At 49.5% G+C, this 24459-nt stretch overlaps 9 protein-coding genes across 9 annotated transcripts; 3 read left to right on the forward strand and 6 right to left on the reverse strand.

The window, feature by feature from the left end:
- Positions 1-1363: 1363 nt before the first annotated feature.
- Positions 1364-2688, forward strand: FIBRA_02512 (uncharacterized protein; the record flags this gene model as incomplete). The annotated part of the gene is made up of 4 exons (XM_012324371.1): positions 1364-1462; positions 1513-1541; positions 1599-2327; positions 2388-2688. The coding sequence occupies 4 exons, from the start codon at positions 1364-1366 to the stop codon at positions 2686-2688; spliced, it is 1158 nt and encodes a 385-aa protein (XP_012179761.1).
- Positions 2689-3248: 560 nt separating this feature from the next.
- Positions 3249-4514, reverse strand: FIBRA_02513 (uncharacterized protein; the record flags this gene model as incomplete). The annotated part of the gene is made up of 7 exons (XM_012324372.1): positions 3249-3387; positions 3442-3589; positions 3644-3734; positions 3782-3963; positions 4015-4103; positions 4155-4285; positions 4344-4514. 7 exons carry the CDS (start codon positions 4512-4514, stop codon positions 3249-3251), a joined length of 951 nt encoding a protein of 316 aa, XP_012179762.1.
- Positions 4515-4870: 356 nt separating this feature from the next.
- On the forward strand, positions 4871-7940 carry FIBRA_02514 (uncharacterized protein; the record flags this gene model as incomplete). The annotated part of the gene is made up of 15 exons (XM_012324373.1): positions 4871-4946; positions 5000-5073; positions 5122-5243; positions 5299-5458; positions 5507-5637; positions 5688-5761; positions 5817-6094; positions 6148-6418; positions 6470-6655; positions 6717-6841; positions 6894-6971; positions 7022-7345; positions 7401-7445; positions 7496-7727; positions 7777-7940. The coding sequence occupies 15 exons, from the start codon at positions 4871-4873 to the stop codon at positions 7938-7940; spliced, it is 2340 nt and encodes a 779-aa protein (XP_012179763.1).
- Positions 7941-8350: 410 nt separating this feature from the next.
- On the forward strand, positions 8351-10050 carry FIBRA_02515 (uncharacterized protein; the record flags this gene model as incomplete). The annotated part of the gene is made up of 7 exons (XM_012324374.1): positions 8351-8359; positions 8412-8455; positions 8510-8631; positions 8687-8975; positions 9028-9483; positions 9541-9685; positions 9736-10050. 7 exons carry the CDS (start codon positions 8351-8353, stop codon positions 10048-10050), a joined length of 1380 nt encoding a protein of 459 aa, XP_012179764.1.
- Positions 10051-10220: 170 nt separating this feature from the next.
- FIBRA_02516 (uncharacterized protein) lies at positions 10221-12303 on the reverse strand (the record flags this gene model as incomplete). Its single annotated transcript, XM_012324375.1, has 8 exons — positions 10221-10343; positions 10396-10671; positions 10738-11071; positions 11134-11304; positions 11364-11480; positions 11533-11624; positions 11674-11832; positions 11887-12303. 8 exons carry the CDS (start codon positions 12301-12303, stop codon positions 10221-10223), a joined length of 1689 nt encoding a protein of 562 aa, XP_012179765.1.
- A 253-nt stretch (positions 12304-12556) lies between these two features.
- On the reverse strand, positions 12557-13969 carry FIBRA_02517 (uncharacterized protein; the record flags this gene model as incomplete). Its single annotated transcript, XM_012324376.1, has 5 exons — positions 12557-12868; positions 12919-13083; positions 13134-13560; positions 13610-13914; positions 13949-13969. 5 exons carry the CDS (start codon positions 13967-13969, stop codon positions 12557-12559), a joined length of 1230 nt encoding a protein of 409 aa, XP_012179766.1.
- A 2205-nt stretch (positions 13970-16174) lies between these two features.
- On the reverse strand, positions 16175-17476 carry FIBRA_02518 (uncharacterized protein; the record flags this gene model as incomplete). Its single annotated transcript, XM_012324377.1, has 1 exon — positions 16175-17476. One exon carries the CDS (start codon positions 17474-17476, stop codon positions 16175-16177), a length of 1302 nt encoding a protein of 433 aa, XP_012179767.1.
- Positions 17477-18182: 706 nt separating this feature from the next.
- On the reverse strand, positions 18183-20282 carry FIBRA_02519 (uncharacterized protein; the record flags this gene model as incomplete). Its single annotated transcript, XM_012324378.1, has 11 exons — positions 18183-18354; positions 18411-18654; positions 18716-18890; positions 18955-19068; positions 19138-19264; positions 19323-19489; positions 19521-19561; positions 19634-19796; positions 19847-19975; positions 20032-20142; positions 20199-20282. The coding sequence occupies 11 exons, from the start codon at positions 20280-20282 to the stop codon at positions 18183-18185; spliced, it is 1527 nt and encodes a 508-aa protein (XP_012179768.1).
- Positions 20283-22891: 2609 nt separating this feature from the next.
- On the reverse strand, positions 22892-24415 carry FIBRA_02520 (uncharacterized protein; the record flags this gene model as incomplete). The annotated part of the gene is made up of 8 exons (XM_012324379.1): positions 22892-23100; positions 23151-23212; positions 23264-23414; positions 23468-23661; positions 23711-23860; positions 23947-24052; positions 24107-24173; positions 24236-24415. The coding sequence occupies 8 exons, from the start codon at positions 24413-24415 to the stop codon at positions 22892-22894; spliced, it is 1119 nt and encodes a 372-aa protein (XP_012179769.1).
- Between the last annotated feature and the right edge of the window lie 44 nt (positions 24416-24459).

Below are 24459 nucleotides of genomic sequence, written 5' to 3' on the forward strand. Positions count from 1 at the left end.
TATCCCCGAAGAGATTGTGGCATTGATGACATAGAGGACGATTTGGAGCTCCACGTTCATGCATCGAGCGTTCGAGTGTAGAAACGCCTGAGAGTATTAGCATCGCATCATGAACAAGTTAAATGAAAGAAGAAAAGAATTCCCTTTTGTTGTAAAATGGATACCCATAGCTCCGGTTGCCGTTCTGCCTCTGCTGTCCAATCTTGGGTCGGCATATCTTGAAAGACATTTAAACCATTTTGGGAGGCCCCTCTTGGTACAAGGGCATGCGTGAAACATTCGGGCGGACACGGCGTGCACACAACCCGGATCGTGCTCAGAACCATGAAGATGCCAGAAAACTTGTGCTTCTGTTTGTGGAAGCTGTGGGGGGTCATGATGATGCAGCGTTTGTGCGGTCCTTTTTTGATGCATACCCACCAAGCTGTCTGTAGCTACTGCAGCATGTCCAGACAGTGGCTGGACGTAATCGACTATCATGATCGGCGGCACTTGTGCCCGCCCAAATGACAGGTCAGGCTCTGGCGTCTCAGTGACACCACCGCATGGCACCCTCACAACGTCAGCCACAGCGCAGATCGTCATATCTAACCTCGTTCCTCCCCGGAACCCAGTTGGTAGTGGGGGAACGCACCGGGCATGGACGCGCTAGGCGTCGGCGAGAGCGGCTCGACGAGCTGCGTAGCAGCCCACCACACCGGGCGGTAGAGAAACCGCGGCGAAGGGCACACGCGCTGCTCGCTGGATAGGCAAGGCAGGACGTTCGCGCCTTGCTTGTTACGCGACCGTTCGACTTCGTGCACACTCATCCCCATTTCAGTTCAGAGCGGCCATTGTCCTGGATCCCACCTGGGCGGTCGACCGTTACCAACACCGGCGGAGGCTCTCTGGGACTCCTGAATATGTGTTGGTAATGTATTTTAGAGGGTCCAGTATGTTGTGTAGATCACTGTAGTATATCTACTTTCATGCAAAGTGTAGTGCTACTGACTTCACAATTGAATGTTTGAGAACTCGAGCCACAGCCGCACACTCAAGTCTCAGCCACCACAAACTGCCGCGCAATCTCATTTCGGCAATCGCCGATATGGCAGAATATATGCGTCCTCGTGCCCATGTTAGATCTGCACACTCTGTCCTCTGTCCTCTCATCTTGCCACTGGCTTCTCTCTATATATCGCATGGCTGAGATATTGTGTGCGGATGTGAGTAAATGCATTTTGCCTGTGGAAACAACACATGATTGATACTGGTTTGCAGATTGCACGCTGTGTGGCCTCGTACCTCATCGTAGGTCCGAATGCAGGTTCTGACCTTGTTGCATGGAGTCTGGCCACAAGATCCTTGTACTACCTATTTCACAATGGCTGCGAATCATTGTGGAAAGATGCACACGTTTGCCAATTTGGAAGTACGAAGCATTCTCCAGATTGCGTTACATGGCGCGCGGATGTGGTATACCGTGTGCGATACATGCAGCATCCAGTATTCGCAGTCTGTCACTATATGCAGGAGCATTACCGCCAAAGTGCTGCAATCAAGTAAGTGTCCTATTCTCATGAATATATGCTGTGTCTCGATATGTGATGTTATGATAGCTATTCCGAACCAGGCCTGCGGCAGGATATTGCAGCCGATGGGGGCCTTTCTGACGTATCTCTTGCCCGACTCAGGCTAGCCATCCAGTCTCTCACGCCTTACTTTGATGAACAAGCTGAAGCGGACGGCCAATATTTCGACACCATGCCTCATTTCTTCCATCGTCCTGACTCTGGGGGCTCTGCTGGTACTCAACCTCTTGTGCGCTATTATGGCCTTGAACGCAAAGGTGCTCTTCCTGCTCCTTTTCCTGCTCGAATCTCGCCGACGGAAGTTCTCACTGTCACTGTAAGCGCCCTCAATCGCAAAAGTCCCAAGTCTCGCGCTCTCTCTTATTATGAACGTGCTCTGCTACCCATTATTGCTGGTCTTGAAAGTCTTGTGCGTGCGACCCACAACGCTACTGCGGTTACTGCCACTGCTTCCAAGTTTCGGAAAGGTTTTCCCAAAATTACTCACTATCTCATTCCTCCCCTGAAAGAGCTCAATTCGACACGCGATTTGAACGTGCCACTAGGATCTATTAAATGGATTAATCTCTTCCCGCAAGATCAGGAACCGATCCTTCATGGGGGCGACGAACTGATTGCTCGGCTGGAGTCCACTCGGAATGTGCGGACTTGTATTCTCATCTTTCACCCAGGGTGTGATCCGAGAGGCAGCATTGTCGCTTGGGTTCCCATAACAGCAAAACTGTGCGCAACTTCAATCATTGGCTACGCGTTTCCGTGCGCAATCTCTTTCATAGCAGATTGTGCTATATTAATGCACCCATTTGTTTACACTAGTGCCGATACAACATTCATAAATGGATATGATATCACTCTTTTCGGGCGACACCACCTCGATTACATCATAGCGATCACTATAGGAACACTGCGAAGTTACAACAATTGGCGCATTGCTCATGAATTTCGTGAAGACCACATTCCTAGTTTTGACGTTTTAGTCTCTCAAGTAGGTCTTTGTGCAGACGAGGCTTTACGTTTGGCGGAATTGATCAAGAGATCGGACACATTTCAAAAAAAGGGCCACGTTTATGAAGGCAATCCGAAACGCATTGGTGCCGCCGCTCCTTATGGCTATTAAATAGTAATTTCTTGCTGCTGTAACCTGTTGTAGTCTCACTCAAAGTGGCTGGCGCAAATACATGTAGAAAAAATGATGAGATTGGTATGATTGAATTGGCATCTACATGAGAGGGGAAGGCTGCACACATGCACGATCGCTGACACTCACCCACACTTAGCTGGAGTCAGCGTTCAGTGTTGACGAAACGGGTCCCATCCGAGATATCACATGGTGGATCCACTACACGTGACTTCAGTCTGTTGCTCTCCCAGCTGAGCTATCCCGGCTTACGATGATTACGCCTTACTAAATTATTATATACTTCACATGCCTTGCCATAGTGTATAAAGGTTCGAGCCTGTGGGAGCGACATTGTTTCTCGGGGTTTCTCCCTGTGTCGAATAGGTACCATCCTGAATATTATATGCTCAAGACTTCCCAGTCAAAGGTGAGCCATAAAACACTGCTCTTGAAAGCATATCGAGCAATACGAGGACCGCCGGATTACGAGATACCACATCGTGGATTGATACAGAAGTCATACAAGACGTGCTAACGGATACAGATGGGAATGGCAATTATGCCTCCTGTACAGCGAACGGATGTCTTACGAGTTCGTCGTACAGGTCGGTTGGGAGGTCGCGAACAAGAGTAACTGCGATGCCAACGACGGGCAATGCCTCCAAGGGTGGGAATGTGCGCAACAGTCGCATAGGACTAGAAAGAGTCAAATCAGTATGAAACTGCAATTGGAGGCAACCGCCCGCGGACCTCGACGAGCTCATGACTTCATCTCGCATAAGGAGCAACTGTGCAATAACACACAGAACGTTAAGGTGCACACCAAACGCGAGTAGGAAATCCCAGAGTTGTAAAACTTGATCAAGCGGAGGGGTACAGGCGCAGAGGGTCAACACCGCTTCATAGACATAGTCAAAGAAGGAATATATGACTCAGGCTGCAACTAGCTCACATGGAAAGGCATAAATCTCTGCGGAGAGATTTTTTGAGCGTAAATGAGCGAATAGCTCCGGGTCAACAATCTTTAAACAACGATCCAATAGCTGAAAGACGGTCAGATGTGCAGGAAACACTGAACGAAATACGCCACCTTGAGACCCCTGTGGACACCCTCAAGAGTAGGCTGAACATAAAGCGGACACGATTCCTCGATAAACTTTGCAAAACAGAAAAAGGCCTCCAGCTCTGAGGGCATTGTGTATAAAAAAGGCGCAGCAAGTACGTTCATGCCTTGCACGTACGTGAACCCAAGCTGTTGCGTTTCCTGCCTATCTGCACTGAGAGTCATTGAGACTGTCTAGGAGAACGCTCGGCTTGACTGACCGTGATTTCTCCATACAAAAGCATCCAGCAGACGAACGAGCATGTCTTCACGTACTCTCTCTTTGAAGCCGCGATCTGTGGCTAGTGTTCTGCAGCCCGCTCGTTAGAAAAAGTGACACATGAAGAACGTGTATGCATACCTGAATGTATCGTTACGAATCTTCTCTCGAACTTCACATGGTCCTCGTGCAACATACTCGAGGAAGGTATCGGCGGAAATATCCTGTACTCGAAGTAAAATCTTCCATATTCTAGGTCGTAATGTTGAATCCTGGAAAGGAGCCCAGAGATATAGGGAAAGGATTGTACTGAGGGAAATCAGAACATACTGCGGCCGAAGGAATCCCATCGACTAGAATCAACCTCCTTAGCTTCTTAATAGAGTCCTCTACGTCAAGGGCTGTCCTAAGCTTCGAAGAGTGTTTGAACTGGTTGAGAATTTTATTGAATGAGTGGGCAGCTGCCGACGCAGAGGAGGAGGGGGATGAGGAGGAAGACATGGGTGATACGCAGTTGCCAAACTAAGGCGGATCGAACTTGCGACCGCCCACAACAGTGACAACATTGCCTGCGTGCTAATGGATGTGTCGTTCGCCTCTTCAGGGGCAATTAGCAGAACACATTATGCTCTAGTGCGTAAGGTGGAAACAGCCCTGTCTACCCCAGTAGCGGATCAGTACCTGTTAGCTGAAGTCGATACCATACGCCATCAACTTACCCGGTCAACTTTGACTTCGGTAAGTTACAAAATGTCTCCACAGCGACATCCTCTCTCCTCACATCACAGTAGAAGCAATGTAGAGAGCATCTTATTTTGTTATTGTACAGCTCAATGAATGCTAGCTCCAATCTCAAGATGTCTTTGGACTTTGCCTTTGCTCACGCTGTGAATCTCGCAGAGGCCGGGACGACTGTGAAGGATAAACGGATTGGTTTGTCGGCGCTCTCTTTAAATCGTGAAGAGTGTTGAAGAATCGTCCTCCAGGATATCTCTTTTGCTCTGAACTCATGCCGCCAAACCATGAACTACAGCTCATGCTAGTGAACACCCTGCGCAAGGTTCGTCATTGGCTTCGGGCCATGTATTGCTAATGATAGCCTTTCCAGGATCTCGAAAGCGCTGCCGTCCCGCGCATATGCCTTGCGCTTGACTCGCTCATCCAGTTCTCTACTGAAGACGTAATTCCAGCAATTCAAGCTCGCTTGGCAGATCTGGTATCTCACAGCTCGTCAGTATGTGCTTTGTCCCTCGACCTGATCCTTCCTTTCTGATGACCGTCTTAGGCCTCACATTCGACGGCGAGCACTGTTCGTCTTCCACAAGCTATCAAAGCACGATGGCAACATTCTCAAGATGGTCATGGGCAAAATACCAGCGCGATTGAAGGACTCGGATCCTTTGGTAGCTAGTGCAGGTCTCACGGTGTGCGTGGATCTGGCTCAGGTAAGTGTACAGTCCACAGGCCTTGAAATGGGGCTTATATTCGTCGAGACCTCGATTTACACGCTCGAATATTATCACACGTTATTGTCCAAATTGCTGACATCATCGTGGAGTGACGACGTAAAATCTACGACGAGCCTGCTCCTCAATAAGCTGCTAAAGGCTCTGCATACATTTTCGTCAGTTTCTCCTATTCGTCAGTTTCTGTATTTTAAAACTGGAGTCACAGACTGTCTCAGGATAACTTGCGGACTATTCTTCAAATTCTTCGTATGTCATCACAAGGGCGCCTTTCGGGCAATGGTGAGTGATCCGGTATCTTGTGCAGAGTGCGTTAGTCCACACTTCTATCCTCCAGGTGTTCTGTATCAGTGCTTCCTTTCGCTGCTAAATACGTCGACGGAAAAACTGTTGTTAGCGCAAACGTCCTTTGGGGTGACGTTTGTCTCAGCGATTCGTAGTCTTCTCACGTCCAACAAGCCCAATGATGTCTACATCTTTCTGTCGTGTCTTGAGTGCTTAGATCCACAGCTATGGGCGGGCACAAAAGTCGGAACCCCTGCTGTGCTGGAGGAATGGGAAGTGGAGAAGGTGATGACGCTGCTCAACTTGGATGATCAATACATTCGCAGAAAGGTCAGCTGAAGTGACTGCGTTGTCCGGCCAAACATTCTCAAATTGTCTACTAGACGCTGCGTATACTGCAACGTATAGATCCCGGCCTTGTGGAAGGGTATTACTCGCGGAAACTTGAGAGCATCTCATTAACAGTTTCGCAAGACATCGATGGGCTCTCAGCGAGATTACTGGAGATAATCGGCGTAATGTCAGGCGAGGATGGTGAGACGTACGCACAGCATGCACAGAGCATGCTGCTTGTAGTACAACAGGAAGCAGATCTGGAACAACGACCGATCCTGCAAGACACAGTTGAGGTGATACTTACAAAGATTCAGAATGGTATGCTTGACACCTTGGTCACTTGTGCCTTTTTAAATTATTCCTGTGCAGCGCGAATCGACTTCAGAAGCGGATGCATTGGTGTTTTTTTCTCTCGCCTCGTGGAGACGGGTGTTCCAATTGTATCAACAATGATGGTCGTTCTTGCTGCCCTTGTGGCGGAATTCTTAAACGTGTGTGCTATATCTCCTGTGAAGCTAATGGAAGCATTTGCAGAGCGGGTGTCCCTATATCCTGGTATGTCTATGGTCTATCTGGGAACAAATTCGAACCTTATTCGGCTTGTATTCTCATGCAGCTTCCATCCAAGATGTTATTCTGTTATGTATCATGCGTATCGCCGCGGAATGCGACGAAATCCCTCTCAAAGTGATCGAAAATGTGAGGTCGTTGCATGGTCGCAGTGGACGATATATCAGACGAGTGGGTGTCAAAGTCAAATATCCTGCATAAAGGGTTTAAGTTGCGGTATCAGCGATGTGATCAGTTTTTGAAATTTTTGACCCATAAGGGAGCTTTCAAGGATGTGTTGACAGCTGCGCGATCGTCTTCGGTGTGTACTGTTTACTCGTGCTCCAATCTCCCCTTCTCATCCAGTCACAGCTTCCAGATTTTCTAGCCGCGTTAGATATCCACGAAGCAGTCACTCGCACCATCGAGACCCGTTCACAGTCTCGCCACTCCTCTACGTCACAAGAGCGTTCAATGCCACGTAGTAATAAGCTACGTTATGACGCATATGAGGCACCTAAGCTCCCACATCGGCGCAGGCGTTTGAGCAGTGGCGGTATTTCACATGTCTCCGACGATAACAACTCTGGTTTTTTGGGACAAGATCGTGATTCGCCGGATCGACTTGCTAGAATTGTCACTCCTGGAGACTTGGCAATCGCTGCTGGTGAGAGAGATCTGGAGGCACTATCGATTGTGAGCCACATCTTGAAAACTCAGAGAGAACCTCTGTTAATATATACGCCATCAGGGATCACCTCTGCCCACTGTACCTTCTCTGGATGAAGATGACTCAGTATGGTTTTCTTTCATGGGCATTGATATTATGACTTACCATGATACAAGGCCACTCGAGTTGACCTGATTGCCCTTGATTCACCGTTCATGTCAGAGCCAGCGCCCTCGACGTCTACAGCGTCGAATACCGCAGAGACGGAATTTGAGTCTATATGGGACAGCCTTCAAAATTTTAATGCCCGTGGCTGGTGCGAGATGTCCGTCACCGATGTTGTACAGCGGCTTCGGAGCATGCAACAGAATGTCAGAGTGATATTAGACATCCAGGAGCCTTTCAGAGGTACGACGGTCATCTAAACAATAATGCAGTTGCTGACTTGGCTACGCAGGTGAAACAAAAGTGATTATATCGCGGACTTCCGATCTCAACATAACTGATAACAATGCTGTTCTTCGACTCAAAACAAACGATGATGAAAGTTGTCTTTGGCAACTTCGATGTCGCGATGAAAGTTTACGCTTTGGCGTCAAAGAGCTCTTGTCAGAGACATAGTGAGAATTAGACATTCTTGATATACTGTCCTCGCGAGCATAACGATTGGAATCCACTGTTACAATGGTGTTAAGTATAAAGCGCACTTGTATCTAGTTACGGCTAATCGCTGAGGGCCTGTCATCGCCGCTCAGCGGCTTTCTCAAGTATGTGCGAGATCAGCAAGTGGATATTTATGTAAGATATTCTACTGCATTCGCCGACGCCTTCAGGTCCAGGACTGAGTTGGAGACTGAGACACTGCCTCGGCTCTCGGGAGTCGGCCCGGGGACTTCAGCTCCAAGCACGGTGCACGTGACCATACCAATATGGTAACCTCACGCGTTATGCGCATACGCGGCTCCTCAGACTGTAGTGGCCCGTAAGCAATCTCGGCTCTCCCACATTTCTGTATCGTTTGTCTTTACAACATGGACATGGTGAGCCCGATTATTTTTATTGGACCTCAAGTAGTCATCGTCTCTTTGCTAGAATCCCTTCGGTGTAGGACCTGCCAACTTATTCGCTCAGTTTGCGTACGTGATTTCTCAAACTGCAGAAGTCGTGAGATGAATCTAAGCTACGCGCAGGGGTTATGGTGGAGGGCATCGGATGGGTGGCCCTCCGGCTCGTGCCTACCAGGACTACTTTAAAGCTTATTCTGTTGCTATGCTTCCAAGAACGCGAGATAATCTGAATTATGTCGGCCAAAGTGCGTGCGCTCATCGATCTCCTAAAAGTCCAGACTCATAGTCCGATAAATACAGTCATAATGCCACCATCCGCGCTTGCCAACTTGACCACGATGGAGCTCGAGTCGCCGTGGATGTTTAAATTGCAGAACGTAACAAATTCTGCGGCCTCCACATACGCGGGCGTCCTGGAATTCATTGCGGAGGAAGGTTGTGTTCATTTGCCACAATGGATGATGAAGACATTGCGCCTCGATGAAGGTGATCCAATCCGGATCACTGGTGCTGAACTACCTAAAGGCAAAATGGTCAAGCTACAAGCACAAAGCACTGTTTTCCTCGAGATCTCGGATCCCAAAGCTGTGTGAGTGCAAACAAATTGCATAGACCGTTCGGGTGCTTAATCGTCGTGTCAGACTTGAGCAAGCACTCAGACATTTTTCTGCGCTCACTCAAGGCGACATAATTGAGATCTCCTATAATTCCATCGTATTTGGACTTCTGGTGATGGAGACCCATCCGGGTGGAGAGGGTATCAGCGTTCTCAACACGGATCTCGAAGTGGACTTTGCTCCTCCTGTCGGCTATGTAGAACCTGAGCGGCCCAAGGCCGCACCACCTCCGACTATGGCGTCCAAGCTCAACATTGACCTGAATTCACAAACGCCAGGATCCTCGCGCCCGTCTTCATCTTTGGGCGAGACTTTTGCAGGCTCGGGTACCCGCGGCGCGGCGGTCAGCAAAGGAGGCGATCATTGGGAGAGTTTCAAGGGCAAAGGAGAAACTCTTTCTGGTCGCAAGACGAAGGGCAAGGGCGTCAGCCACAGGAAAGTGGAGGAAGCCCCACAAGACAGCAAGATTATTCGAACAGAGTGGGTATCACAACTTATAATGCACAATTAGTGTGCTTACTGGGCATCGTGATCTAGCAAGCAGCACATCATCACATCCGACGATCTGGACTCCGAGGTCTCTGTTCCTGCACCTCTCAACATTCCGTTTGGGAAGCTATTTTTTGGGTTCAATATCCCACCTTATGTTCCTCCTAAGGAGAAGGATGTCGACGGGGAGCAGGTATACATTGAATCCTGTGCCGTTTGATGTGTCTCTCACGCGTGCTTTAGCCCCATATATTTGCGGGTACAGGCAATTTATTAAGCGGAAAACTGCAGTCGCAGTCGTCGTCGTCGTCTACCGCAAAGGGCAAAAGTAAAGAGACTGCTGCATCTACAGCTTCATGGGGCTCAGGTGGTCAAGCACTTGGTTCGCGTTCGTCACGACCACCTGTACTCTCGGCGCCGCAAGCGGTAGGAGCCGGAGGTGCCCCAGTACCTGTCCCACGAGGTTCGACGGCACAAAAGCAGCCCCCACCCGAGTCGGATTCTGAATCAGATTGGGGTGTGGATGACGATGAAGACGTTGTAATTGACAGCGACTAGCGTCAGTGTGTTTAATATGACGCTGCGGAGTGGTGTTTGCCTTCATGTTAGCAGAGAAGTCTTGTAGAATGTATTATTTGTCAGCATTGTATATCGTATAGCACAGAATAGATCAATGTGTCTACCGTGCTTGATATGCCACCAAATTACCATCGAGTGTTCCCACACAATCATAACATCACGATACCAACCCCCATCCCTGCTGGTACGCCATCGATCGGATTCGCACCAGCCAGTGGGGCAGTACGCCAGTTGTACAAGTAAAAATTCAACATGCCATTGCCCTTGCCAAACTACAAACAGCCACTTAGACTCATACTTGACGCTCTTATTGATAAGACTCACTCGATGATCTGTCAGAAATTGGACATTGTCCATCATTGACAATGCATTGAGCACATCGAAGCCAGCTTGATTAGCGACGATGAGGCAGTCGCCTATGAGTTCCTCCAAACGTCGTTTGAGTCGACCATCGTTCTCTGAGCGATCAAGGAACGCTACATCAGTGGCGTAGTAGTATAGATACGCTGCTTTGAGCAGATCGTGTTGACTCGAATTCATGACAGTCGACGGCAGAGAGTAGAACGAGAAAAAATCCGTGATTTTATGTGTTGTAGGATTCTACATCAGTCATTATCATAGTCAGAATCCGTATCCTGAAGGGAGGATGATTAGGCGCATGCTGACCTCAATAACGTACGTCCATACTACTTGACCTTCACGGGGAATCTTCCAACTGTCCTCAGTCCGTGGTCCCTGGCCGCCACCACTCGTGAAATAATGCTTGATCTCCTCCCGTGACATGGCATGTGCCATGTCATAGCGTCGTGTGTATGTTGCATAGAGATCCATTACTTTGGGTATATCGCGCTCCTCCATCTCACGAAGCCCTTGGCTGAGAAGACGTGGAATATCGGGCAGCTTGTTCAAACGAATTAAACGAGCCATTGTCATGGTTGGGGGAACGATCGTGAAACCTATGTCAACGAGTTTCTTGATATTGAGGCAACGATGGTAATATCTAACATGGGGAGATGGTGAACCTTGATGCGAACTCGCGCGGGACGATGGAGGAGAGCCTACCGGCAAGTCGAAATTGGAGTCGGTAATAATACACCAGCGGTGTAGAGTGCCTGGAAAACGCCCTTGAGATTACATTGCCGCGTAATCTCTTTTATGAGTACAGGTGCTAATCGCTTTGAACGGAGCTTCTTATGCGCGCAGAGGAAGTTGACTTCACTGGCTTTGAAAGTACTGCACATTGCTAGATGTGAGTTCATATCTCATGCCTGGCTAGTGCTGTCATGACTCACTTTTCTCGAACGCGGACCGTCAGTGGCACGCCCGAGATGAACGCAACGAGCTTTTTGTTTGAAGCTACACGGACACCTATGTGCCATTCTTTGTGGTACCCAGGAGGCTTGAGAGCCCTGCGCATGTCACTTATCTGAGTCTAATTTTGCGTTCTGAGGATAGACGTACCATTGCAGGAACTCTGCAGAATACAGAAAACGGAAGGTGGCATCGTCATCCTCGACGTAATTCGCCGATAGCAGTTCGTATACTTCGCGCAGCTGCGATTTAATGAGCGAATGCGCGTGTAGAGATGTCTGGCCGACGCACCTGGACAGGATCATCAACATCGATGGTCGACCACTCAAAATCTTTGGGCAAAGGATATGGTTCCTGCCTGACCTCTTCTGGCGGTTTAGATGGCTCAATATAACCGTCAGAAGTCGGAGGTTCTTCGCCAAGTTGAGGGACAGGCTGGGTTGTCCAGAACTGCAGAATATAAACGTCAAGTGGACCCTTGCGGACGGGTACGATGAGGCTTACTTTGTGATCGCCCGCATCTTTCTTATTCTTGCCCCCAATGCCCGCCTTTCCTTGCAAGACATCCTTGATTTTCATCTGTTCTAGAGCCAGTCGCACTGTCGCGGCATCCGCACTTCTCGCCACCTCTTCATCGCCTCCTTCTCGCACCTTGTCCAAAACAACGTTCACGAGGCTTTCTGGGATTCCATCCTTGTGGCCTGTTCGGATCGCGTTGAGGGCTTTGAGGGCTTTCGACCGCTTCTTCTTTTTCTTCTTGCTCGAAGTAGACGGTGTACTCGCCTCGGGGAGCGCGCTGCCGATCACCGTCTGTTCACCGTCGGAGACGTCGGAACCGCTCTCCTCCCCGTCGTCATGTCCAGGCTGTTCCGGCTCCGGCTCTGCAACTTGTTTTTCCTTTGCTTTTTGAGAGGGAGACATGGTTACCTCAGTATGAGTTTGGACGAGAACAAAGTGTGGAGTCAAAGGACGAGCGCTGAATCTTGAATGCGCACCGTCCACACAGGATGACGCATACACCCACCCATCCATACGATAATTCATCGCAGATCTCTCACGATAGCCGTCTTGATATTCGAAGTGCATACATGATACAGCTATGTACTAGCAACAATCTGAGATACTATCCATCGCAGCGACTGTGTAGGTGAAACATGATTGCGAGAGAGTAAGCCTAACTGGCAGCAGCCACGTTGATAGCCTTCTCAGCGCGTCTGCGTCTTTTCACGCGATCTGCCATACTCAAACCAGATTCCTCATAGACAGGCAAAGTAGACCCAGCCTCTGCATCTGTACGAAGCGACGCCCCTGCTCGGGCGCGGGAGCTCTTGCTAGTGGTCTGCGGAGGTGGGATGGTAGGCAGCGTTGCAAGGCCTACTTTTCGCTTGCGCGAAATACGGCCAACTTCCACTTGGACTGATGGAGAGGGAGAAGGGGTAGGAAGACCATACGAGGCGAAAGACTTCAAGTCAGATGTGAACAAGACCTAGAGAGCATGTCATTCAGTCAACGCTGGCAAGGTTGGCGAAGACGTACCAAATGTGCCCACCCGGCGTAGCTACCCCAGATAATGGCAAGCTTGTTGCTCACTTCATCGTACAACTTTGGTGTCATAGCAGTCTTTGCCTTGGACGATCCATTGACGCCATAATGCTTCATAGCAATCTGGTGAACATGGGTATCGACGGGTATCACTTCGTTCTGACAGGACTTTATGGTGAGAATGGTCATCTTACGTTTGATCTGCTTACTTTGTCCAGACTCATGAGCAATATACAGTCCGCAACCTTCCTGCCTACTCCCATAAACTTGAGCAGCTCTTCCCGTGCTTCTTGTGTGCTTTTTTCTCTGAGTGTGAGGAGCCATCTCTCGGCGGGCTCCAACGCATCTCGATCAGTCCCGCCATGAGTATCTACGAGCATCTTGGCCGTTTTCTGAATGAAATCGGCCCGATAGCCAAATCCTAAAGTGCGAAGAGTGCCTGCGACGCCGGGAGCCGCTAGGACGGACGGTGGTGGAAATGGATGATATGCATGAGATTCGCCCGATGGTTGTCCTGAGGTGCTCGAAAAGTCTGCTGGGGGTGGAAGAGTGACCAACGTAGTGGAGTAATGTCGGCAGAGAGCTTGAATCATCTTGGTGATACGACCTATGTTGTTATTGGATGAGCAGATAAACCTGTCCGACGACATGACCATAGAGTTTTAGAACTCAAGAAACCACGTACGAGATCAGGTTCTCAAATGGATCCTGTCTGAGCATCCTTATGCCGCTGAACCGGTCTTTACGGCTATGAAAGACGGCATCTCGAGCTCCCCATTGTTTGTATAGCTCAGAAAGGTCGACTTTAAGCTGAAAGTAGTCATGTATCCATTTGAGGGTCTCCGCCTCGCGCTGGTCCTCCAAGTCCGGATCTGGCGATGGCCCAGGGAACACTGAACGGTAAAGCAGAGCATCAGACGTTTGGCGTAGACAAATGACACGATCTCGGAGGCAAAGGCGATACTCGTACGAAGGGGGATTGTGCTCCGCCTGAGCAGATGTTTGGGCAAGAGGAAAGACACACCAGCGGAATGATTGACCGCATTGCAGAACAGCGGCGAGGGAAAGTTGCGAGATAGACAGTGGAAGAGCGCGAAACCCAGGCATAGTAGCTCTAGACAACGAAGAGGTCAGTAGTGCGCCGCGCCACGAGCGACGGCGACGCGATCGGTGCGCGATCGGAAGGCGCGACGCGCTTATACACTGTATGCGTATGATTGCGAAACAGCTTTATGTACTCTTCTAGGTGAGTGTGTACAGCGCCCATCTAAACCATCTTCTGACAAGGAGGTCCACAGGAGTATTCAGAATCTGGAGGCACAATGAGAAGATGAAACCTATGTGATCTCAGGCTGGTCATTGACGGGGTATACCAAGTCATAAGGAGCGGGAGATGTGTCCCAGCCCTCCATTTTCACAAGTCTACGGAGTGACCCACAATACACCGGTACCTTTGTGCATATGTACTGTACGACTACTTACTCGGGCACTGTGCCATGTCTCCAGTCACCGACGACTGCTCATCAATTGATGTAATATCACGATGATAGAATGGGATAAGATACATGAACCATGGAATACCCCTCCAGATCTTGAAGTTTTTAAATGGACACTGGAGGCCAATCGGCGGAGAGTGTGTTTCTGTACGTCATGAAGTGATATTGCCGGTGGTGTCGCATCACAAAAACATGATCTTTTCGACGCCATCAAAAGGCACGCGAAAGGCATTAGAATTGTGTGACCAGAAGCAATCTCAAAATCGATGTGCCGCGTCTGGGAAGATATAGTGGGGCATGGTGGCTCCTTGGCTGATGGCGGCTCGACGCTGTGGTGGCGGGTCGCTCGGCGTTGGGTCGCGCTCGTTGAGGATAGCAGCAACGAAAATAGTGATGAAATTCTGTACAGTTTATTTCTGCTCATTGATACACATAGCACGGGAAATCGCGCTGTTGGGCATATGCCTTGACATTGCAACTCCTTTTAAGAGGGATGAATGTACCGTCTGAGTCCAGTCATATCGCCAAGAGTGCAACCGCCGACTCGAGGAGGAAGAGAGCACACGCCGCGGGGCAACGCCCAGGCTGCAGGCCGCAGCGAGCCGCTGTGGTGCTGACACCAGCCGATGCCACCCATGCTCCATTGTATTTTCTCAGGGGCGGCACATCGATTTTGAGATTGCTGTAAATAACACAATGTACTTGTAGGAATCTACCTTTTTCCCATAGCTGAAAGTTACCTTTTTGCTCCACTAGGTTATAAAGTAAGTTTTCTTGTCATTTGCTCCTAAGGGAAAGGGTGAGTTATTTGTTTTGTTGCCTCCCCTCGCACATGACGTCATGTATACGATATGTCGCATGACGTCATCGTGCGCGATGGCGCTTATAACCAGCCTCAACGACCGTCGATCCGCTCTTTGCTTTCGACCACCATGCCTCTCATCGCATGGACCACACACGATTTACAATTCGACTGCCCTCGACGAGCACCCAAACACAGAGCGTGCGTACTATGTGTCTCTTCGCGTCATTCACGATGTATTGTTTACAGATACACTGTTCAAGGGTTATCTCCCTGTGCAGACCATCAAAACTGTAGATACTGAAGTTGATCGAAGTATTCATATGTAGCTAGCTACGTTGTATCTGTTTGTTCGAGTACGATAAAAATGAATGGACATGTCCGGGATCGAACCGGACCCCTCTCGCAAATCACGTGATTGGATCGTGCTAAGCGAGCGTGATAACCAACTACACCACATGCCCATATTTGGACTCGCACAAAACTAATATATCACATCAATTTCATGGTTGATGTACAGTCCCGTTGTTCCACACGGAAAACGAGCGTTTAGTAGTTCAGTGCTACAGCTCTGTAAAAATTATTCAGAGAGCGTCAGCATCGCGTTGCACGAGAAGATAGTCAAGAGGGGACATCGCATTGCACGCGAGAGATGGTCGAGAGGTGACCTCGCGTCGCGCAATACAGCGTGACAACCAATTACACCACATACCCACGTTTGGACTTGAACTCAAGTACTATATTATTTAAATTTGATTAGTTTCGGCAAGTTGACATACAGTCATGCAGTTCAGTGTAGATATGAACTCGTATACTAGTAGAAAAAAAAACACTATACGATATAAGTTTCGACTATTCAGATCTGTTACTTGGGACGAACAGTCAAGAATTCAACCGCAGGTGGCCCGGAAACTGTAGAATACGATCCCAAATAGCATCATGGGCAGGTCCATTATTCCAACCAATGCTCGAGAAGCTCTCCAGTGGTGCGTCCGCCAAAATCCGCACTTGGGTCCCATTTCCTCCCGTAGATAATCTTCACTCGATGTGGCACTGCTTGCACCTTTGTAAGAAAGATCATCATGAATACCACTGTCCCATATCCAGCGGTCAAGGATCCCTGAGGATGTTCATCGTAAATTTCAATCTCGACTTCCGTCTGGGGCCGCCTTCTGATAAACAAAGAGAGCGCATCGTCTAATACAGCCCACCCACTTGCTACCTCGGGCGACAGCTGCATTATATTGTATATTCCTTCTGCAACCACAGTCGATAATTTGAACGTAATTCGTACGTGTCGCAGTGCATGATGCGAATGGGTTGGAATATGGGAAAGTGCAGAGGCCGCATACTCCAGATTGAATTCACGAACACCAACCTCATGGTTTCCACAGTTGTATTGTAAATGCAAAGTTTCAAGATGCTCATTCTCTACAAGACTGAAGCAAGCATTGAGGCGGGGGTCGGATTGGGATTGAAGCCTCCACATGAACTCAAAGACAAGGACCAGCTCGCGCAATGCTGCGCCAGCCTGCCGAAGATACCCGGCGTGTCGCCATTCAATATGATAAAGGCCTGTACGATTTGAAAATTGCAGTAATAATCGTCTGGGGGCTAGATGAATAGGCCCCCTCAACAGCCAATAGTCAAGAGGCACGGCCACTCCAGCAATCTCCAGTGATTCTATATGTATCGGCCATGCAGGAACCACATTGGCCAGGTGTAGATGAGGATCCTGTACGTTTGGGGATTCGCTGGACCGCCGAAGTTTATGCGAGAGCTTGAGAGAAGTGAGCTGTGGACAGGCACACACGAGCCGTGCTATAGGCTCGGTGAACCGAGAATGATTCCCTGTCCTTTGAGTCGTCAATTCGCTGTAAACAACGCTGAGCGTCCGGATTCTCGAAAGCGAAAGGTGCAAATTCTTCAAGGCGGCGTTCGACATAGCGCAGGAGGACCAGTTCCGTAACATGAGGAATTCAACGGCAGGAAGCCTCTGGAGAAGCAGAGGCCATTCGCGGTCAACCCGATTGGATCTTGATCCGGAAGCTCGAGGTTTGCTAATTGAAATATGACGGATGAATTGGGCAATCACAGGCCGCTTCTTGAGCATCTTCTCGATTTGTGTATACTCGTTGTAACTTGTGATGTTAACGTAGGCATATTGGATGAGCGTGCGCGCCCTAGGTAACCACGCACGGCATGTGAGGGAGCATGCAAAGAGCGCACTGCGGTCGTCCCATAGTTGCTCCATAACATGCTCACAGACTTCGACCGGAAGACGGAGAGGTCGTGACTGGTGCACTAACGCTGTGATATCAGCCAAGACTTTGTCAACGGCTCGCTTTCGGGAGATGATACTACCAACCTACCCATAGAGCGGTGCCCGGACAGTTGGGTTTGAGTGGCAACAGGGAAACCTATGGTGACAGGAAGGCCTGTGAAAAGAGGTCGAAAACCTGTCCAGAAACCCCTTTGTACATTGAATTCTGAACCATACGTTGGATACATTTATTCTACAACAGCGGCCTGAAAGATAGTGTTGATAGTTGGAGGTAGTCACAGTGTGGCGGCACAGTAGCAGCACCGTAGCAGTGCAGGTTGAACATGAGGTTGATGCTGAAAAATGATATTGCGTATTTATGTTCGTGAGGCAAAAGGTAACCATGCTGGAACAACGTGCGTATGTTGAGCACAGCTATACCCACAACGCCGGATGCACAATCGAAACACAACGAACACAACACACACACAATATACACTACTTACCTTGTATCCCATTGTGCTTGCCCTGAGAGCAGTACTTTCAGACAATGGCGCACTGCTGAAAATCATCGTCTGACGCTCGGATAGTGCCGCTGGAAAATAGAATGATATTAATATCTGCATGAATACTGCGCTATACCACCCGATATACACCGTAATAAAAAGTCTATATTAAATCACGAAGGCATATTCCGTTACGTTTGCCGTTTCCGGAACAAGACATCGGCCTTGCCGTTTGGGACCAGGGACGCCAATACCCAAAACGGTGGCGGAATAACGCCATCCTCCACCGTCTTCACATCGTATGTCATGACGACGTGGGCAAGCATCGCCTTGACCTCGTTCGCTGCGAAGAACCGTCCAGGGCTACACGACCGGATTAGAAACATATATTCCAGATAAGAGAAGAGGTTGTTACTCACCATGCATTCTTACCATGACCGAACGGCAAATACTGGGTGCTAGTGCTGATCATTTGGTACTTGAGCCCGGTACCCTCATCTGTTCGCATGTTTGAGAATCTCCAAGGATTAAACATGTCTGGATTCGCATAGTTCTCGTCGTCGAAGTGAATCGGTCGAGCAGAGGCAGCGATCATGGTGCCAGCCGGAATAAAAGTCCCATCAGCAAACGTGAAATCTTTCAAGGCCTTTCGATTGATAGCATCTTGGGCATCGTAGTTCAATAAATAAACAATGAAGACGAATGAAATCTGGAAAATACTCACAAGCGCCAAGACCGGTAAAACGCTGAACCTCTTTCACGAAGCTATCCGTTTTGTGCATCTTATCCACGGCAGCCTTCGTCCACCCTTCCTGCTGCACGAGAGCTTCAATTTCTTCTCTCAAGACCGAGGCGTACTGCGGATGAGCGGCAAGGTAATACATCACTTGGGTAAACGTCTGTCCGATACGCGCAGAACACCACGTAAACATCAGCGCTAAACATGAGCTTAAAGTGACGCACCACAGAAGTAGTGTGGATGGCCGCGAAGTTGACGGCCAAAACGCGTAAGACCAATGCGCGAACAGTGCGTTCCTTGCCCTGAGCAGCATCAATCAGCCATTGAAGCATGTCGTTCTGTCAACATAGCACAAGATACGAAAGTCAGATAAGCTAATTTAGAAGCCAGCTTGTATGACAGCATACCGGCTTATCAGCCCAATTCTTGCCATGTTTCTCAATTTGCTCAAAGCGTTCCTTAATCGTGGGCTCCAAGTGCTTGATACCTCGGTTTATTCTTGCAGGAACGCTCGTGCAAAAACGGGAAACAAGTCTACGTGGCAGATCAGCCCGTCGAGTAAGATTGCATACACGAGTCGAATACGACGTACGGTCTCAGAGCCCGCGGGAAGAGCTTGATGATGAATGCGCCACCAATGACATCCCTAGTGAATGTCTTGTTAAGGAGGCAATAGTCTGAGTTTCTGCCTAGAACACCAGATTCTGCCTTAGCGATGAGGGTATTTGATAAGACCATAGAGCTCACATAATGGAAGCCCTACGAACACGCGGTTGGTGGTTCTGCATACAATCTCGGTCACAGCGTCCTTGAGCCGAACTCGCGTCCAGTCTGGCATGCACACACACGTCAGACAACCATTGAATACGTTGCAGCCTCGTTGCACGCCTACTGCACACGTACCTTCCCCAACAACCCGTACCTCATCGTTAAAGGCAGCCATGAGCTCATCGTGCATCTCCGGGAAAATCCGAGCGAGGTTACGCGTGAGCTGTGTGCGGATAAGGTGCGCATGATACGGGTCATGGTGCACCTCAGGCGCAAAAGTATACACGATTTGTGCCGACTGCAAGCTAGCGCGTGAGCATATTTGTAAGTCGATGATAGACAACTCACATCATTCGCAGCTTCAGCAAAAGAGATAACGGTGTCCGGCGCCTTGCAAAGTTCGTCGATCTGGCGCTGTCCTGTGATAATGACCCTCCAGTTGCCAAGCTCGGCGTATTTGAACGCATGGCCTTTGTACTATCACGAATGGCGTAAGATGGCGGAGGAGCAGCCAGTGACGACGAGCGGCTCACCTTGGCGTAGCCCTCTCGGATAGTTTCAGCCGCATGAAAGATATTATGGAAGGAGCCACGGTAAGAAAGCACTGGGAAGGAGGTGCCGCCCACAGTCGGAATGTTACCCATCTACAGCATGGAATTAGTATGCCGCGCTACAAGACATCATCAAATCCTGCACTCACCCTTCGTCTCAGCGACATGTAGAGTAAGTATGCCGCATAGAGGATAGGTGTAAGCAGAGCGAGTTCCGACAAAGAGCCTACCATGTTGCTCAGGGCAACGCTAGAATTCAAGGGAGTGTGGTTGAGGTAGAAGTGTGGTTGGGGTAGAAAAGAAGGAGAGAAGGAAATTTTGTAACTGCGGGTTGCCTTGAAATGCATCCTCAGACCACTCGATCTCTTTTCCCATCTGTCGGCAATGACACCCCGGCTTCAGTTGCCATTCACATGCGCGCGTTCGGAACCCAGACCGATCTTTCAAATCTGGAGCGCGGAATGCATTGACTCCCTGGAAGGTATGGCACAGGCACCAGACGACGAAAGGGTTCCTAAGCGGCCCAGAATAAGTCGAGAGGCGTGACTGCTAAGGTCATCCGACTTTTCGCAGCGAAAGCCTGTGACACTAATCTGATCAAGCTGTCCACTGCGCGATCTAAAGTCCACTCGGAACCGATGTAATTTCATTGGCGCGAAGCAGCGGAGCGCTGTCGGCGTGTAGGCAGGTGGGATGAGCGGTGTTGATCCTACATCGCCTATATATATTGAGGTCGACAGACTGTCGAGAGCCACAGGGGTACGAGTATAGCAGCCAGTCGTGTATGAGTCCAAGGCACAGAGAGGCAGTGGGAAACGGACCCTTTAGAAATGAATGGGTGTCAGACGCGTGACCAAGCGCTGGTGCTCAGTCACCTATCGTCCGCGAGTAATCATGGCTCCACATGCCATTGACCACGTTCGGTTGTCCGCACAATCAGCGGTCCGAATGGCAATTCTGGATATGAAGGTGAAGACAAGAGGACTTGAATTCTTTACTCCAAGGCGAATTTGCTGGCATCTGGATGCCCATTTAGGGCTGATTAGCAGCTTCCATGCCGTGTCGGTGGCGAAAGTCAACCCGATACCACTGACAACCGGACGATGAGCCCCTCGCGCGCTCAGAGGTCAAGCGCGTCACGTACTCGACACCAAGTGATTCCCAGGGCGGCTGGTGGCAACCAGATGCACAGCAACCACTGCGCGTTGTCAGTCTGTCATTGGCCGGAGTTGAATAGGTCGCTTCTGACCGCCAATAATTCCGCGCCTTCCTACTAGTGTTCCGAAGCAGTCAATTTAATTTTGTGCAGGAAGAGTACACGCAGTCTGTTACATACTTCTCCGTGCACAGAGGCCCATGGTGAGTCGGATAGTGAATGGACGGAATTGGCACCATGGATTGCGTTGTAAGTACCTGCAGCTATGACAAGTTGGAACCGAGTTAGAGCCGGCTTGCTCAGCGCTTAGCGATCCGCGCGCACCGCCGGACTCCCGATTGATCTCCGCCTGTTGCGCGACTGGGATTAAAATGAGCGCACGCCGCCACACGGTCTCGACGCCGTTCCCTCATCCGAGTCCCCGAACTAATATGCACATCGTAGATCTAGTCGAGCACAGAGCGATGAAAAACTCACAAACAAATCACTACAAGCCATAGGAGACTTGGACGAGTACAATGAGGACGGAGACGCCGGACTCCGTAGCCGCTGGTTGGATTAGTCGGTATTTTGCCCGTTCAGAGCCGTATAGGACTTTCTGCATCCCTGCTGTCAGAGGCCACAGGTTAGCATCGCGGCATCTTCACGCGTGATCGTAACTTCTTGACGCCGAGGTCGCCAGACAGCCCAAACTGAGCTCGAAGTCTCAAGCTTCGAACTTGAAAAGGGATTCAGAATTACATAGCCTATGGTGGCGCGCGACCGAATGCGAACGCACTCCTCGAAGTAATCGTAGTGCCACCTCGACAGCAATTGCTGAGGTACCTTGAAACTAGGCCCGTGAGACTTCAGCGCCCTCTAATTGTTCAGGTGGGAGAGAAGTCAGAAGGGTCATGATACTCTCTCGTGCGCATAGGACGAGGAGGTGTCGAATTCGAAGGTGATATCGTTTCAGCCGTCAGATTGAGCCGCCGCGACTCTAGCGTTCAGTGATCAAAGCAATCATCAAGTCGAAAAACATCACGTCCGAGCGATTGATTGTCCTAAGCATATTCTACGTGACAATGCTGGGTCAACAGAATAGAGTCACGCAAAATAAAGTAACACACTTGAGCGTCCTTTCGAAGTTAGTGGGTTCATACATCATCTCACTTCCAAAGGCACCCCTCCTTGATGAATGATGATATGCGCAAAATTATGGAATGCATCATGGCGTAATCACTTCATGGATACTTGCTTCTTCTGTGTCGAGGTCATCATCCTTAATAGCCTCCCCTTTGCGCCTCAAGTGAACAACTTTGGTCGGAAATAAATTCTATACGGGTATTCAGTGGCATTGATACATGAAAAAGGCGGACACGGAAATACGCACCGCCGTGCGTGTTGGTACGGCCCTCATCATCTTGGCGAATGAGCGAGGTGTCAAAGTATACATGTGAATAGCGACCAGCGACTATGTAGGTTTTGAGAACGAACGGCAAAGGAAAAACCATCATGAACTGGGGAGGGTACCAGCAACAGCAGAAGGCGAGAGAAACTTGAGGTATTGAACGCTCATCTGCGCCATACCCACACATAACCGCGCTCATAAAAGGGCCAAACGTTCAAGTAATTCGTAGGCCGCCAAGCACAGCTCATCGCAGTACTTTGAGGCAGAAAAAGCTCACAATTTCACTGAGAGTCGATTCACAATCTAGCACGATCAAGAATGCTGTCACTGTACGTTCCGACTTTCATTACCACTTTGCCGAACTGTTCACCTCGCCTGATCAGTTCGAAACCTTCCTCGGCTGTTTCAAGGCCGTCAAGTACGTGGGAGATGACGGGGACAATACGGTGCTCTGCAATGAAGTTGGTGGCATCAATAAGATCATTGTGGGATCCCATGGTAGATCCTTTCATCACTTTGAGTGTAATCAATAGGCTTCTTGAGACTTTTACGCACCTATGAGTTGTTGATTCTTGAGAATCTCACGCATGGTGAATGTAACAGTGGGATGTGCAGTCCTTGTGAAATAGATAGGCTATTATCTGACACATCAGAATACGAATACTTACATTCCGTAGACGACCACTCTGCCTCCGGCCTCCAGAATTTTTCCCGTCTTGGTCATCACGTCGCCTCCCCCAGAGTCAATGATTGCGCTAAGTAGGGCATTAGCCGGATTGCGTTCCTTAAGAATCCGCTCAAGCTCCTTTTCCCATCCCTCTGATAATTGGTCCTGGTCAGGGTCGGCCAACTCACTAAAGACAAAAGCATACTAGTGCTGTACTTTACCCCCGCTTTAGCACCAAGTGATATGGCTTTGTCTATCTTTTCGTCTGAACCACTCGTGACATAAACGCTCGCGCCGCGTGCAAGGCAGATTTGCATAGCTATAAGGGCAACACCGCCCCCAATGCCAGTAATCAGCACGTTGTCTCCGGCTTCAACCCGTGCATTCACAACCACCGCTCTAAAATAGGTAAATATGCTGAGTCAAAGCATTTCAAGAATGCACGCACCTCCAGGCTGTGACACCACCCACTGGCCAAGCGGCTGCATGGACATCATCCAGGTGATCCGGCGTTGGAATTACCTGATCTCGTTCGACTACCACATACTGCGCAAATGTGCCAATGGGAACTAAGTTTCCTCCACCCATTATTCCGAATCTTTGGTAGAAATGCTATCGTTAGTCATACAGCGGCGCATAAATTCGCACGTCTCGGTGCAAACTCGATTCCCAGAATACACTCACGTCGATTCGGGAGCATTTGGGTCGGTCTCCCAGCCTCGCATGGGCACAAGAAAGACACGCCTGTGCAGTAGTGTGTCGTTAGGGTCCGCTGATTCAATAACAGTACCTACACAGTCCAAGTTCATGTCACCGAGCGATAAAGACGAGAGATATCACAAACCTGCGCCATCTGCACCAAAGACACTACCAAATGTGATACCGGGATACTGGCCCTTGCGTATCCAAACCTTGAGAATATTGCGCTCAGCCTTTCCTTGTAACACGATACGCTGTGTACAGCGGAGCGTACGTCGCGATGATTAAATCCCGCCGCGCCTATCTTGACGAGTATCTGACCCGTTCCGAGCGCAGGAAGGGGTTTGTCTTCCATAACAGCATCATGATAGAGCGGATTGCGTCCCGGGGGTGACTTCTGTACAACGATAGCCTGTGTCGACCTAGCAGACAGACGGAGATGAGATGCAGACATGGTTGGTAAGCTGCTCGTACGCTGCAAAGGCCGGTAAACAAAGA

This window comes from Fibroporia radiculosa, assembly GCF_000313525.1.
Source record: "Fibroporia radiculosa TFFH 294 genomic supercontigs, scaffold1320, whole genome shotgun sequence".
NCBI lineage: Eukaryota > Fungi > Basidiomycota > Agaricomycetes > Polyporales > Fibroporiaceae > Fibroporia > Fibroporia radiculosa.